The sequence below is a fragment of the Notolepis coatsorum genome, assembly GCF_963971535.1.
Source record: "Notolepis coatsorum genome assembly, chromosome: 15".
Classification (NCBI taxonomy): domain Eukaryota; kingdom Metazoa; phylum Chordata; class Actinopteri; order Aulopiformes; family Paralepididae; genus Notolepis; species Notolepis coatsorum.
In genome coordinates, this window is record NC_140179.1 from 51597645 (window position 1) to 51613313 (window position 15669).

General features: G+C 42.8%; 1 protein-coding gene across 1 annotated transcript in view; it reads right to left on the reverse strand.

Annotated features, from left to right (window-relative positions):
* pde6c (phosphodiesterase 6C, cGMP-specific, cone, alpha prime) overlaps nucleotides 1-15669 on the reverse strand; it is a gene marked incomplete at its 5' end in the record, with an annotated part of 86179 nt that overhangs the window by 26651 nt on the left and 43859 nt on the right. Inside the window, 3 exons of the mRNA XM_084330303.1 lie at nucleotides 1457-1564; nucleotides 12381-12481; nucleotides 13157-13244. Coding sequence (XP_084186429.1) covers nucleotides 1457-1564; nucleotides 12381-12481; nucleotides 13157-13244 — 297 coding nt within the window. The remainder of the gene's footprint in view (nucleotides 1-1456; nucleotides 1565-12380; nucleotides 12482-13156; nucleotides 13245-15669) is intronic.

Here is a 15669-nt window from a genome sequence, read left to right on the forward strand (position 1 = left end):
AGAACCTGGCGCCAGCAGCCAAGCCCCTTGGTTCAAGTTCAATCGTGCCGACGAACATGTCGTTACATGCCCGGTTCCGCGTAGGAATACGTCTGGCGAAATACGAATGGTACTATTTGTTCACAGCGCATATATATATGGCGCAAGTAAAGTAGAACTTTCTTTTAGTCCATTAGTCCTTTACCCTCCAACCTAGTAACAGACGTGAAGCCTCACCCACGACGCACGTGTGGTGCAGTATGGCCTACTTGGCCTCCGAATAGGCATTGAGACATCGTGTGGATTAATAGTTGAATTGTCATAGTTTGGCACTATACCGTCGAGTGGGACGTATTTCTATTAAGTTAATAATAGTCTATTATGTATGGTGCATCGTTCGGTTAGAGTTATAAAGTGAGCAGTACCCCCATCGTTCCTGGCGTTATCTAGAGTCTTAACCAGGCTGGGCAGACCACGTGTGGTGCCTTCATCCGAGGAGTTCTGGGCCAGGACGAGTGGACCTGTACATTGGATTACTTTACCCGGACGACGGCGAGCCCTACACGGCTTGGATTATCTACGTGCTTTGGGTGCTTTGATTATGCCATGGATAACGGCCAACACTGCTGAGTGTTGGAACTACCCCCCCCCCCCGAGAGGAGTCCAGGTGAGACGGCGCTCTACCCCGAGTGAGGTCGCCTCACGTCTCTTCGTTGTGGACCGGCAGCTACCGTCTACAAGAGGGCCCAGCTGTATTCATCTGCGGACCGAGGTTCTGTGGGCACCGTGTTCAGCACTCTGAATTCTCCCAAGAAATCGTCGGCCAGATGGGATATCGCCAGCGGCTCTCCTAACCCTCCCCCCCCTACTGACTTACAACCAGCGGGACCCCCCTTTAGTGTATCCAGCTATAATCATTTAAGTACCATCGCTATAGTTCCCTAAAGAACCAGGTTGTATACTTGCTCCCTGCGTAACCAGAGATTGGACATTCAGTGTTGATTTACCTACGAATACTCATTTGCCTTACAAGTGCATTCAAATCATAAATGTCATTAAGTGAACGTTGTATATACCCTTTGCTATATAAAATATTCGATTTATACATTTGTGTGGACTTCGTTTCATCAGGTGGGAAAGTGTTCATCATATCTACATCATGTACTGTGTGGCCAGTATTTAAAGTACATAAAGCAGGTAGTGGTTTAATGATACCATACTTATCAATACAGTCAGGGAATTGTACCCCTCAGTTACAGTAGTCATGCCTTCAAGTTCACCTTAGAAGCTCACACTGTACAGTACTTTCCACGTCAGAAGACGTACTCGCAACTCGACTAGCGTTGAAGTGCAATACAACAATACAATAAAACGTCATTGTTACATGACGTTTTCCCACTGGTAATTATGACTTATAGGCCGACAAAGGAGCATGTAAAGGCACCATAATACTGTATATAAACCTTTTCCTACGTACCCAATGATTTCCTTCCTGACAGGGTTCATGGCAATGAACGCAATGGCCTCTTTCTCTTCGGCCATGGGCTCTGTGGCATTGACTATGTTCTGGAACATGGTTCTCTTTCTGTGGTGAGACAAACCAGACAGAGAGGACAGTCAGACAAACAAACAGACAGGACAGACAGTCAGACAGACAGACAGTGAGGTCAGACAGACAGACAGACAGACAGGACAGACAGACAGTGAGGACAGACAGACAGACGAGCGGGCAGACAGACAGTCAGAGAGGACAGTCAGACAGACAGACAGGACAGTCAGACAGTGAGGACAGACAGACAGACAGAGAGGACAGTCAGACAGAGAGGACAGACAGACAGACAGACAGACAGACACAGACAGACAGACAGTGAGGATAGACAGAGAGAGGACAGACAGACCGACAGCCAGATAGAAAGACAGACAGACAGACAGGACAGTCAGACAGACGAGCAGGCAGACAGACATACATACAAGACAGACAGGCAGGACAAAAGAAAGTCAAGACAGGCAGGCAGATTACAGATTACATCAGATTGTGCACGGAGAGCATTGTGTGGGTGGGTGTCAAGAGGATTACAGGGTTTAAGCAGCCACCAGCACACTACCCCTGGAGACAGCAGCATGCCCCCTCCCCCACCCTGGATCATCACTAACACGCAGGCCGCGTGTATGCTTTCCGCAACAGAGTTCGGTTTCCGGGTTCCTCTGATTGGCCGCGACCCCCACGTGACGCTGCCGCTCTGCTGTGTGTTGTGTTGCAGCGTGCACCAGCAGGGCTGTACGCTAAGCTTTTTCACTAGGGGCACACTTGCCCCTAAATGAGAAATTTAGGGGCAAAGAATATTTTTTAGGGGCACATTTTTTAATAACTATTTTACCATTATAGTAGGGCTGGGCGATATGGCCTCTAAATGATATCGCGATATTTTGACATTTCCTCTAAAGCGCTTAAAAATGCTTGATTGAACCCTTTGATGCATACAGTCACGCCAATATGATGATTATAATAAGTCCCTGCAACATATGTTTGCATTATTAAACCATGAAGATGCTTTAAAAAATAATTTAATGAAAATGTACTAAGAGTAGTCTACTGACACACTAATAAAAAAAATTATTTACATCTAAGACAATTTATATAAAAACTCTTGGGTGCCTTTTACACAGTACTGTGTTTTCTATCCACTTTAGCCAAACACACACACACACACATATATACAACACACACACACACATATATATATACACACACTACTGTGAGAAAATAATAATCACACAGACTTAATGATTTTAAAATATTTCAGATAATGAAATTAAATGTTTATATCATCAACTATCCAGTTAGTATTTATACTGTGTGTAACATTTGGCTACTTTAAATCATTGAATGGAGAGAGAGAGAGAGAGAGAGAGAGAGAGAGAGAGAGAGAGAGAGAGAGAGAGAGAGAGAGAGAGAGAGAGAGAGAGAGAGAGAGAGAGAGAGAGAGAGAGAGAGAGAGAGCCCCCCTCCCTTCGGGTTTTGATCGTCTAAGCTGCCGTTGGTGATGACGTCACACTCGAATGTAAACAGGAAGAGATGGAGACACACGGAGATGGGAATTGAATGATATACAGAAACGAATAACCAATAAATATGAAGTTATGTTTAAACTTCTGTTGTCAAGCGTTGTCAATATAACCCACCCCCTTTCCTCACAAATGGAACTAGTCTTGTGGAGTCCGCTTTGACCGTTTTCCAGGGTTAGCAGAGATCGCTAGTTAGCTTAGCATAATCCTAATGGAGACCTTGGTTAGAAGCTACCGTTAGCTCATTGCTCGTGTCAATTAAATTGCATGTTATTAAAGGTCCGCGCTGGTCTGTCTAATGAAATTACAACCGCAACATTATATTGCACTGTACAGCCCTGGTTGTAGGCTAATGTTTTACTACAATTTGTATGGATTAATTTAGGAGTGAAATGCGAATGAAGGGTTGAAATCACCACTCGCAAGCTTGCCCCCAGATATTATTTTTTACTCGCACGGACCAAATTAGGGGGCAATTTGCGATCATATCATCGCAGTGTACAGGCCTGACCAGAGCGGCAGAGGTCCCTGCCTTCCTCAATTTATACGCATGGAAGTATTGACTAGGCCGTAACGAATCATTAAAAAAATATACCGTTAACTGGAATATGTTGTGCCTTTACACATATGTTGGATTATGTAATTGGTTTGTCATGACAAACAAATAAAAAAATCGCGATTTACCCGCTGGCTACAACACACTCAGAGGCAGGAATACTAAGCTCCCCCTTAAGCTCCAGGAGAGAGGCTGAAAACCCGCAGTTCTTGCCCGACTGATGGGAGCCGAATCCCCGGATCCGATTTGTCTGATGAATACCACCAAAACATGGAGGTCCCGAATGCATGGAAGTATTGATTGCGCCATAACAAATCATTAAAAAAAGATACCGTTAACTGGAATATGTTGTGCCTTTACACATATGTTGGATTATGTAATTTGTTTTTTCATGACAAACAAATAAAACATTGCATCGCCGGCTGTCTCTGGCTTGCTCCAGCGGACACCAGAGCTCAGCCAGCGGCGAGAATATGCTGCCGCGAGCCGCGATTATTTCATTTGTTTGTCATGACAAACCAATTACATAATCCAACATATGTGTAAAGGCACAACATATTCCAGTTAACGGTATATTTTTTTAATGATTCGTTACGGCCTAGTCAATACTTCCATGCGTATAAATTGAGGAAGGCAGGGACCTCTGCCGCTCTGGTGCTCGCTGCAACACAACACACAGCAGAGCGGCAGCGTCACGTGGGGGTCGCGGCCAATCAGAGGAACCCGGAAACCGAACTCCGTTGCGGAAAGCATACACGCAGCCAGGCCGCGTCTATGCTTTTACCAACCGGTTCGTGTTTCCGCGTTCCCGTTTTGCGCTCCGATTGGCCACTGACCTACGCCAATACGCCCCCCTCGCTATGAGCGTAGAATAATGAGTGGACACTTTGAAATGGGTACGCCCTACTGCCTCCAGGAACAGCTGTTTCTAAAGTTCAAGTTTAAAGTGCTTAGAAATGCCGGTAAATGCCGGTTCATTCATGCTTTGAGGCATGCTTCCTGACAGGATTTTATAATATTGTAGCTTGACAATTTTAAGAAACTACGCTCTCAGCTGAGAGTCAAGAAACTACGCTCTCAGCAGTCATCTTATGCAGCATCACTTTTCACATCAAAACAAAAGTAGAACTGTAATGTGGAGTGGACTTAAACATATTTACAATTAGCATTTTATAAAGTAGAAGTGTAATGTTTACTTTCTCAGTCAGTGCTAAGTGCAGCATCCCCTTTCACATCAAAACAAAAGTAGAACTGGAATGTGGACTTTCTCATATTATGTCACAGTGTGTGTAAATGTGCCCTGTGGATTATACGTGCCCAGTGTAAAATATTTAAACAACCATTAAGCAGTGTTGGGCAAGTTACTCAGGAAGTATAGGAGTTGCGGAAAGCAGGATGAGAGAGCGTAGATTTAATTGACATCTAACTTCTCTTTAGATATTTACTCAACCTCTAATGTCTAACTATGAATGAACACAACACTAACTTACCATCTTTAGATAATAAAGTACTCAACCTCTACTGTCTTTAACTATGAATGAACACAACACTAACTTACCATCTTTAGATAATAAAGTACTACCTCTACTGTCTAAAAATTTAAAAGTCAATTAACAACTGATGGCTGTTTGTTGTAGAGGGCGGTGGCAGACTTTGGTCGCGTCTATGCTTTTACCAAACAGTTCTACTTTATAAAATGCTAATTGTAAATATGTTTAAGTCCACTCCACATTACAGTTCTACTTTTGTTTTGATGTGAAAAGTGATGCTGCATAAGATGACTGCTGAGAGCGTCGTTTCTTGACTCTCAGCTGAGAGCGTAGTTTCTTAAAATTGTCAAGCTACAATATTATAAAATACAATATTATAAAATCCTGTCAGGAAGCGTGCCTCAAAGCATGAATGAACCGGCATTTACCAGCATTTCTAAGCACTTTAAACTTGAACTTTAGCACACGGAAACAGCTGTTCCTGGAGGCAGTAGGGTGTACCCATTTCAAAGTGTCCACGCATTATTCTACGCTCATAGCGAGGGGGGCGTACTAGCGTAGGTCAGTGGCCAATCAGAGCGCAAAACGGGAACGCGGAAACACGAACAGGTTGGTAAAAGCATAGACGCAGCCAGCCCAGGAGACAGCAGCATGCCCCCCTCGCCCACCCTCGATCATCACTAACAGCATGCCCCCCTCCCCCACCCTCGATCATCACTAACAGCCAGGTCAGGAGGCAGCAGCATGCCCGCCTCCCCCACCCTCGATCATCACTAATAGCCAGGTCAGGCGACAGCAGGATGCCCCCCTCCCCCACCCTCGATCATCACTAATAGCCAGGTCAGGCGACAGCAGCATGCCCCCCTCCCCCACCCTCGATCATCACTAATACGCAGGTCGCGTGTATCACTTCCGCAACGGATTTAGTCGGATTTCGGTTTCCGGGTTCGCCTGATTGGCCGCGACGGCCACGTGACACGCCCCCGCGGCAGCGTTGCCGCTGCGAATCAGAGCAATATTGTCGCACCATCTTCTGAGTGCAGACGCGCTGCTGTTTAATAACTTTTCCCACTTCAATGACAGAGCTGCTGTTTAATGCTCACTTTTCCCACTTCAATGACAGAGCTGCTGTTTAATGCTCACTTTTCCCACTTCAATGACAGAGCTGCTGTTTAATAATATTGTCGCGTTGTGGAAAGCAGGATGAGAGAGCGTAGATTTCAGTGTGTATCATTTAATCATTTATCATTTAACATTTGAAAGACAGAGCTGCTGTTTAATAATATTGTCGCGTTGTGGAAAGCAGGATGAGAGAGCGTAGATTTCAGTGTGTATCATTTAATTATTTATCATTTAACATTTGAAAGGCATACATTGTTGTCATACAGAAGTACAGAATACTTTTATCCAAAATGCTTAACAGTCTCTGGAGCGCGCCAGTAAGAAGCATTTGCACTGCAACTCGTACACCTTACATTTCTGCTTTGCACTATAGCGTATTGTATATTAGTACATTGCATAGTATATTGTATGGTACAGTAACGGTCTCTGGAGCGCAACAGTAAGAAGCATTTGCACTGCAACTCGTACACCTTACTGTAAATTGTACCTCATCCCATTTCTGCTTTGCACTATAGCGTATTGTATATTAGTACATTGCATAGTATATTGTATATTGTATGGCAACTCAGTTACTTCTATTCTGCATCGAACATTGTACATAAACATATTATGTCTATACTGAACAGCGTGACCTCTATTTTTACTTCTATTTTACATGCTATACTATTTTATTTCATACTTATCTTGTCTAGCACAGTCTCTAACAGTAACAGTAAGAAGCATTTTGGATAAAAGTATTCTGTACTTCTGTATGACAACAATGTATGCCTGTCAAATGTTAAATGATAAATGATTAAATGATACACACTGAAATCTACGCTCTCTCATCCTGCTTTCCACAACGCGACAATATTATTAAACAGCAGCTCTGTCATTGAAGTGGGAAAAGTGAGCATTAAACAGCAGCTCTGTCATTGAAGTGGGAAAAGTGAGCATTAAACAGCAGCTCTGTCATTGAAGTGGGAAAAGTGATTAAACAGCAGCGCGTCTGCACTCAGAAGATGGCGCGACAATATTGCTCTGATTCGCAATGGCAACGCTGCCGCTGCCGCGGGGGCATGCCACGCATGTCACGTGGCCGTCGCAGCCAATCAGGCGAACCCGGAAACCGAAATCCGACTAAATCCGTTGCGGAAGTGATACATGCAGCCAGGTCAGGAGGCAGCAGCATGCCCCCCTCCCCCACCCTCGATCATCACTAACAGCCAGGCCAGGAGGCAGCTCTCCAAGATCAGTGTAAACCAGGGGTTCTCAAACTTTTTTATACCACGACCCCATTTTATTTAGGATACTTTTTTTTGCCGACCGCATACACGTAATATTACGTGATTGGCCGTGAATGAGTTAACTCATTATTATATTATATTATATTACTCATTCTGTATTATAGCTATGGAGACAATAGTATGGCTCATTTGACAGGCATTGTTCATAGTCCATCACTGACTAATCAGTTAATTTCTACATACTGTAGTTTGTGCGCTATTACATGCTAAACATCGCCCTTTCCAAAATAATCCAGTCTTTTTTCATAGATCATGAGATATGACGTGTTATATGCAATATGCCCAAATCGTTCTGGTTGATCGCCTGAAACCCCAAATACTTCCAAATCAAAAGGTATATACCATGTACATATGTGTCTTCACAAAATCATCAAGGGGGGGGGGGGGGGGTTTTAACTAGAAACTGCGATCGTGTTTGTCGAGCATGTTTTACGTCCGGTAAAACACGACACTGATCGGTACAGAAGCATGTTTTACATTCAAAAAATACCAGCAGGTTACCTAAGATAGACCTTACCTCAGTCAGAAAGTACTCCAAAATGAATAAATCCCAGTCGATCCCATGGCGATCGCAATTACTCGTGTATATTGGGCATGGATACCATACGGGAAAGAATATCTCTGAGGCACCAAATCTTCCACCGATTGCCATGTTGTGATCCACTCCTAGGTGGAAAAATCCGGAGTGGATCACAAGACACGTGATATCCTCAGTTCCCAGTTCAAAAGGTAGGTGATACTGCCACCTGGTGAGATTCGATCGTCATTGCAATTCCAACGTAGGCAGATGAGCCAGGGAGACATAGAGTGTATAGACCGGGGATCAAAGGAAAAATATCAAAGGATCAAAACCAGAGAATTCTCGGGTATGGCGTTCAACGCATGGCGCGAAACCAGACTTTTCTCTGGTATGGCGCAGAAACAGTTAATGTATCGTGTAATTAAAAAAATTAAAAAATCCGGCCTCACAGAGGTATGTTGATGGGAAGGGGACAAGCTTTCTCAGCGCAGCACACAACACTGGGTACTCGTTCCGGACTGATATCCAGAACATTGCGAGGGCCTGTCCAGTGAACTTGACTGATCATTGAGCACCTCCTGCTCAGACAATGGCATACTGTGTCATGCGTAATGAACAGATCTTTGATCCAGTTGTCCAAATTGTCCGTACTCTCTTTCCAAAATTGTTCAATGAGCCCTTCTAGTGGCTACAGATGATGGGCTTAAAATACTTTTTTGCAACATTCTGTTGCTACAAAAAGCCATCAAGCAGAGTAAATACCCCAAAATATCTGCTGATTATCCTGGAGTACTGTGCAACTAATCCAGCTCTCCATTTTAGCTGTACAAACAGGTCTGTGTCCCGACCTTGTAGTCCCAGATTCAACACATTGAGGCGGTCAAAGATGTCAGCTAGATATGCCAGCTGTACCAGCCATTCATTATCAGCACATTTCTCTGCCAATGGGTTGTTTTTGTCTGCAATGAAAATCTGCGCTTCTTCTCCGAGTTCAAAAAGGCGATTTAATACTCTGCCTCACTCTACTCTACTTCAGTGTGGTATAGCAGTTGGTTATGCACAGAGCCCATTTCATCGCGGCCAACCGGCACCGCTTCTGACAACTAACCTATCCAATGCGAGTCAAGGTTACACACAAAAGACCAGACGTGGCCTCCGCGATTATAAATGCGTAGGATGTAGTGAGATGTGTATTGGAATACTGCATCGGCCTCCGTTGATGAATGGGTGAGACAAGGCAAATACAGGTTCCAGGTGGAAAACTTGATCCGAGTTGGGCTTGTTGGTTTTTCTCTTGATAAAAAAATAATTGCCAATACATGACCCCACTGTCACCTACCCACAACCCCACTTTGGGTCGTGACCCGTAGTTTGAGAACCGCTGGTGTAAACAAAGCTAGAGGACCAGACAACACCAACCCCAGGGTGCTCAAGGCATGCGCTGGGCAGCTGGCAGCACTGTTTCAACACTTCTTCAACCTCTCCTTGAGCTCTGGAAGACCTCCTGCATTGTCCCGGTGCCCAAGAAGGGACGCCATAGCACCCTCAACGATTACAGGCCAATCGCTCTGACGTCATATGTCATGAAGACCTTTGAGAGGCTGGTCCTGCAACACATCAAGGCCCTGGTGCGTAACTCCCTCGACACCCTGCAGTTTGCATACCAGGCAAACATTGGGATGGAGGACGCCATCATCTACATCAGTGGTCCCCAAACTACGGCCCGCTTCCACATTTAGCCCAGCCCCTAGAGCCCCGGAGCTTAAAAAAATAAAAACGTCTTTTTTGTATTATTATTATTTTTTTAAGGTGGCAGCATCCCCATTGTCTGTGCTCCCCATTATTAGTACTTTTAAACATCCATTTAAAAATGTTTAGTAGTAGTTTTCATTTGATCCTATAATTTTTTCATTGCCCGATTTATGGACTTTTTTTTTTGTGTCCTGAAAGGCGCCTTATAAATAAAATGCATTTTATTATTATTATTATTATTATTATTATTATTATTATTATTATTATTATTATTATTATTATTATTATTATTATTATTATTATTATTATTATTATTATTATTATTATTATCATCCAGTAGGAAAAAGACACTTTGGATAGTAGGGACTGCATCTCATGCCTGTCCTGGTCAGGAAACACTTTGCAATTGTGATCTCCTCTGGCAGTAGTTGGATATTGTAATGTGTGGCGAGGGGTTGCAGCAATTCCACTGAGAGAAACTGGTCTGAGGCTGGATAACATGCCTGTATGCCTCTCATAAGTTGTTCTCCAACTCATGAGAACCTGCTCTCAAGCTCTTGCAGCATTCTGTCGAGGACTGGATAGAACAGTCTCTGTCTCAGCTGATCTCCTGAGCTGAGGTCTGAGCTTGTGCCACAAGATGACTCAACTACATACTCGTCCATCCTTTTCTGCTTCCTCCTTTGGCTGGTAGTATGTTCCTCAATCCCAAGGCCATTACATATGGCCTTTGTCCTGTCATACATGTCCACTGCCATCTCTGAGGTGCGATAACCTTTGAGTGTGTCCTGCACTGTGCTTTTCAATAGTACAGAGCTAGAGCTAGGTGGTCTGTAGGTACTGTATATTTATTTCATAAATAGTGTTATTTATTTCATTAATATAGTGTTATTGTTTATTTCCGGACTTTTTTTTCAGTGAAGATCCCGGAAAGGGTTATTAATATTAGGTTATGTGTGGCTTTCTGGAAAACAATAAATGTTTACGTTTAGGCACCCCTGTGATCGTCACACTTTTTCTGTTACAAACTGACGCCGGCCCCCACCAGATAATGGAAAAGTTATGTGGCCCTCACAGGAAAAAGTTTGGGGACCCCTGATCTACATGCTCAGTAAGAATCATGTTCCTTCAACACCATTCAGCCTTTGTGGCTAGCGGAGAAGCTCGCAGTGATGTGGCTAGAGCACGGCTTGGTGGTCTGGCTCATGGACTACCTCACCAACAGACTGCAGTACGTCAAGACTGCAGGGCAGTCAGTCAGATGTGCTGGTAAGCAATACTGGTGCCCCCCAAGGAACTGTGCTGTCATCCTTCCTGTTCACCCTCTACACCTCCGACTTCTGCCATAACTCGAGCGGGTGCCACCTGCAGAAATTCTCAGATGACTCCTCCATTGTCAGTTATATCACAGATAACAGCGAGGATGAGTACAGAGTTACAGAGTGGAGAGTTTTATTGGGTGGAGCGACTGCAACCACCTCCAACTCAACATCAGCAAAGACCAAGGAGCTGGTGGTGGACTTCCGGAGGGGCAAGAAGAGGTCCCACGCAACTCCCATCATCATCCGAGGAGATGAGTTGGAGATGGTGGAGGCATACAAGTTCAGCACATCTGAACAACAAATTCAACTGGTCGGACAACAACCCTCTATAGGAAGGGACAGAGCAGGCTGTTCTTCATGAGGAGACTCAGGTCCTTCAATGTGTGCAATAGACTGCTGCTGTTGTTTTACCAGTCTGTAGTAGCCAGCACCCTCTTCTTTGCTGTTGTATGCTGGGGGGGGGGGGGGCTATACCAACTCAAGGGACACCAACAAACTGAACAAGCTTGGCTACACGTGGAGCTCCGTGGTGGGAGTGGAGCTGGTCAAACTAGAGGTGGTGGCAGAGAGGAGGATGAGAAGGAAGCTGGCCGCTATCCTGGAGAAGCATTCCCCTATGAGGAGCTAGCCAAGATGAGGAGCACGTTCAGCCACAGACTCATACCCGGGAACACACCACTAACCGCAGAACTCCTAGGAATGTCTGATCACTAAGTGTGTCTTACCACCTAATGTGCACAGACTACAACGTATAACGTATGATGTATATCATGCCAGTTAGGGTACCTTGTGTATACTGCACCTGTGTAGTACAATGTGTACAGTGTGTGTACTGTTTACTTTACTCATAGTATATGTTCAGATTCTAATTCTTTATTGCCCATATTTATTGTAACATAATATAACTGGTAGGGCATACAGACCCTCATCTGCACCTTTGATTACACTGTTCACTTTCTCATATTTGTATATTCAGTGTCAATTATATCATTTACACTGTTTATCATTATTATAATTTTTTTCTCATATTTCTTTTTATATTCAAATCAAATTGTATTGCCTAAACTTCTAATGTACCATGCCCATACTCGTACCCCCCCCCCCCTCCTCCCCATGCTGCTATGACACCCGAATCTTCCCAAGGGAATCAATAAAGGAACATCTTATCAAACAGACAAACAGGAAGACAGACAGGGAGGTACACACACATGCGCATGCACACACACACACACACACTATATATATATATATTATATATACATAAAGGGGTGCAGCAGAGGGCCTCACTTGAAGTAGAGGGCCAGGTCAGTGGCGATGATGCACACATCAAACATATGCTGGACATGTTTAAACTGTGCTTTCTGAAGGTTGCAGAAAATGTTCAGTTCCTGGAGAACACAATGAAGACACAAGTTAGGATATTAACCTGGTAGAGTGAATGTGTGTGTGTGTTAAGCAGTCCTGATTGAATCCAACCCTTGTCAAAGATATGAGATTTTATGACGCATCAAATCTAAACACTCTCTTGACCCTCCAGTCACAACTGTTGCTTTCCCCGGGAGACGATGGAGTTTGAGATAATAATATAATAATAACAATAATAATAATAATAATAATAATAATAATAATAATAATAATAATAATAATAATAATAATAATAATAATAATAATAATAATAATAATAATAAGACTAGTAATAGTAATAGTAATAGAGCTAGTAATAGTAACAGCTAACAATAACGCTAGCAGCTAACAATAAGACTAAGAGCTAACAGCTAACAATAACACTAACGCGAACAGCTAACAATAACACTAAAAGCTAACAGTAAGGCTAACAGCTAACAATAACACTAACAGCTAACAATAACGCTAACAGTAAGGCTAAGAGCTAATAATAAGGCTAACAGCTAACAATAACACTAGCAGCTAAGAATAAGACTAAAAGCTAACAGTACGGCTAACAGCTAACAATAACACTAACAGCTAACAATAAGACTAAGAACTAACAGTAATGCTAACAGCTAACAATAACACTAACAGCTAACAATAACAGCTAACTGTACCTCGTCGTCCATGAGCACCTTGCTGTACATAAGATGATGCCTCTCCATAATAGATGAGCCATGCAGCTTGGCCAGGGGCGATGAACTCCTACAGATTAAGAGAAGAGTCAATTTGAATTCTGCAATGAATAAAAACTACAATGAAAACCATGAAAATAGAAAAAAAAAAGTATTCCGCAAGTGGCAACTGACCGATCCCAAGCACCATGGCAACACCTTGACAACCACTTTATCTTGACCCGCATGCCTTTCGGTCACATTTTCACGAGCTAGGAACACCAAACCATTTATTCCTATGAAAAGTAGCCTACTTGTATTATCTGAGGTGGACCATGTTTAAAAGATGTACCTGGACAGTGCTGTTTTTATCCTTTCCCTAAAAGCCCAAAACAAATGTCAGCATTGGGTTTAGGCCTGCCACGATAACACATTTTGCTGGGAGATTAATTGCCCCCGAAAATATCGCGATAAGCGATATTATTGCGACCGGTTAGAGAATTTTTTTTTGAGAAATTTATTTCCCAAAAAAATTATTTTGAAGCCCACCGCTCCGTCTTTTCCGGTGTTTTAGACTTTTATTTTGAAGCCCACCGACCGGACCGGAAGTATTGTTGTGATTATCCTAGCCGACAACTTGTCTCGTCCGGTTCTGTGTTTTTGAGCTAATGATAAAACAAATAGAGATTGTTGGTGAACAACTAACTTTAGGTTAGTTTTAACGTTAGCTACTAACGTTAGATGCAGCTACTACAGGCAATCAACGATGAGGAGGAAGCGTCAAAGCAGTATATAATAGAATAGCTGTGGTGCGTAGGCACTGCAGCACGACTCGAAACTACCTACTACGTTATAATAAATGAATTCATGTTTAACTTGTCCCCGTGTCCAGTCCTTTGACTAGCCCCACCCGTTCATTGTAAACAATGATGCATGTAATTGTATTAACGTTATTCTGTGTTGTAGCTATGCTATACGTTGTATTTCGTTTGTTAGCTATTTAGCTAATGTTGTTAGCATTGAATGAGAATCAACACTCGATCTTTCATCTTTATTTAGCAGTCCAGTTTCTCCGGGCAGTAGCGAGTAACTACTTGGGTCTAAAAATAGCTAACGTTACACTATAAATAACGCTACTTGGTTAAAAGGAGCAACACTATTGAGAAATGTAGTTAAGCTATGTGGCATTGCCCCACGGAGCTCCTGTGCTGTGCTCTGTAGTAAAGCCAGCGGCCCGCCTCCCAACACGGACAGTGACTGACAAGGGGCACTGGTTCCGCCTCATTAAAACAAACGCGCAAATAGCAATTAATCGCGCCCGTCAAAATCATTGCATTAATTTTAATTATCGCGGCAATTAATCGATTTATTGCTTATCGCGGCAGGCCTAATTGGGTTTATGTGGAATAATGGATCTCGTATGGGGAGACCTCAACATCAGATCACACACAGGATCTGCTCAAAGGTCAGTTACTATCATTTGATTTACTGTAGCCTTAATATAGTATTAGTTGGTATATATGTAATGGATGGTATCGTGAAGCGCAGTCACGAAGGGCTGGGGTGAGTAGCGGTGCTATGGGTTAAACTCACTCTCATTCTCAAAAGACACAGACACGTTACAAAGCAGTGAGTTCACTTCTTGGTATAGCGGTCTGTGTTGTTGCCCGCGGCATGGGAGACCCTGGTTCGAAACTCCCTCGGGGCATCGAAGTTTAAGGTGACGATGTGACAACCGTTACATAGATTGGGTCTCATTCCCGAACGGATTTACGACCAAAAAATGTCCTCTTAGGCAGATTTCTGCCCATTTAAGACATATTAGGGCTGGTGTACCTAAAATTGTACCTCATCCCATTTCTGCTTTGCACTAGATAGTACTGTACATTAGTACACTGCATAGTATTGTGTATTGTATATTATATGGTAACTCAGAACATTGTACATATGTCTATACCGAACACTGTGACCTCATTTTCTTCTTCTAAATTCATGCTATATTATGTTATTATGTTATTTGATACTATCTTGTCTAGCACAGTCTCTGGAGCGTAACAGTAATAAGCATTTTGTATGAAAGTATTCTGTACTTCTGTATGACAACTATTAAAGAACTTGAACTTGAACTTGTAGCGCGATTCCCCAAATTTTCTTGAGATCAGATTTGAGCGTGGCTGAGAGCAGATTTAAGAGTGCTGAGGAGCACACTTATGATTGATTAGGCCTCCTTGGAATTAATTACTTAATCATAATTAAAATAAATATGACAATATTTGTACGATAAGAAATTACGCATTTGATGTCGGAAAAAATAAATAATATGGATTCATCTGATCACAGGGCAGCTGGATTAATCATATCTAAACCAGCTATTTTGGACAAATGTATAATTACTTTAATTACTCAGATATTCAAACACAATTATGCAATTATTGTGAAATGATTGAAAATAATAATTATTTAATGCCTTCTGTGGAATTTGTATTTCTTATTTGTTACACATCTGTTTTAATGAT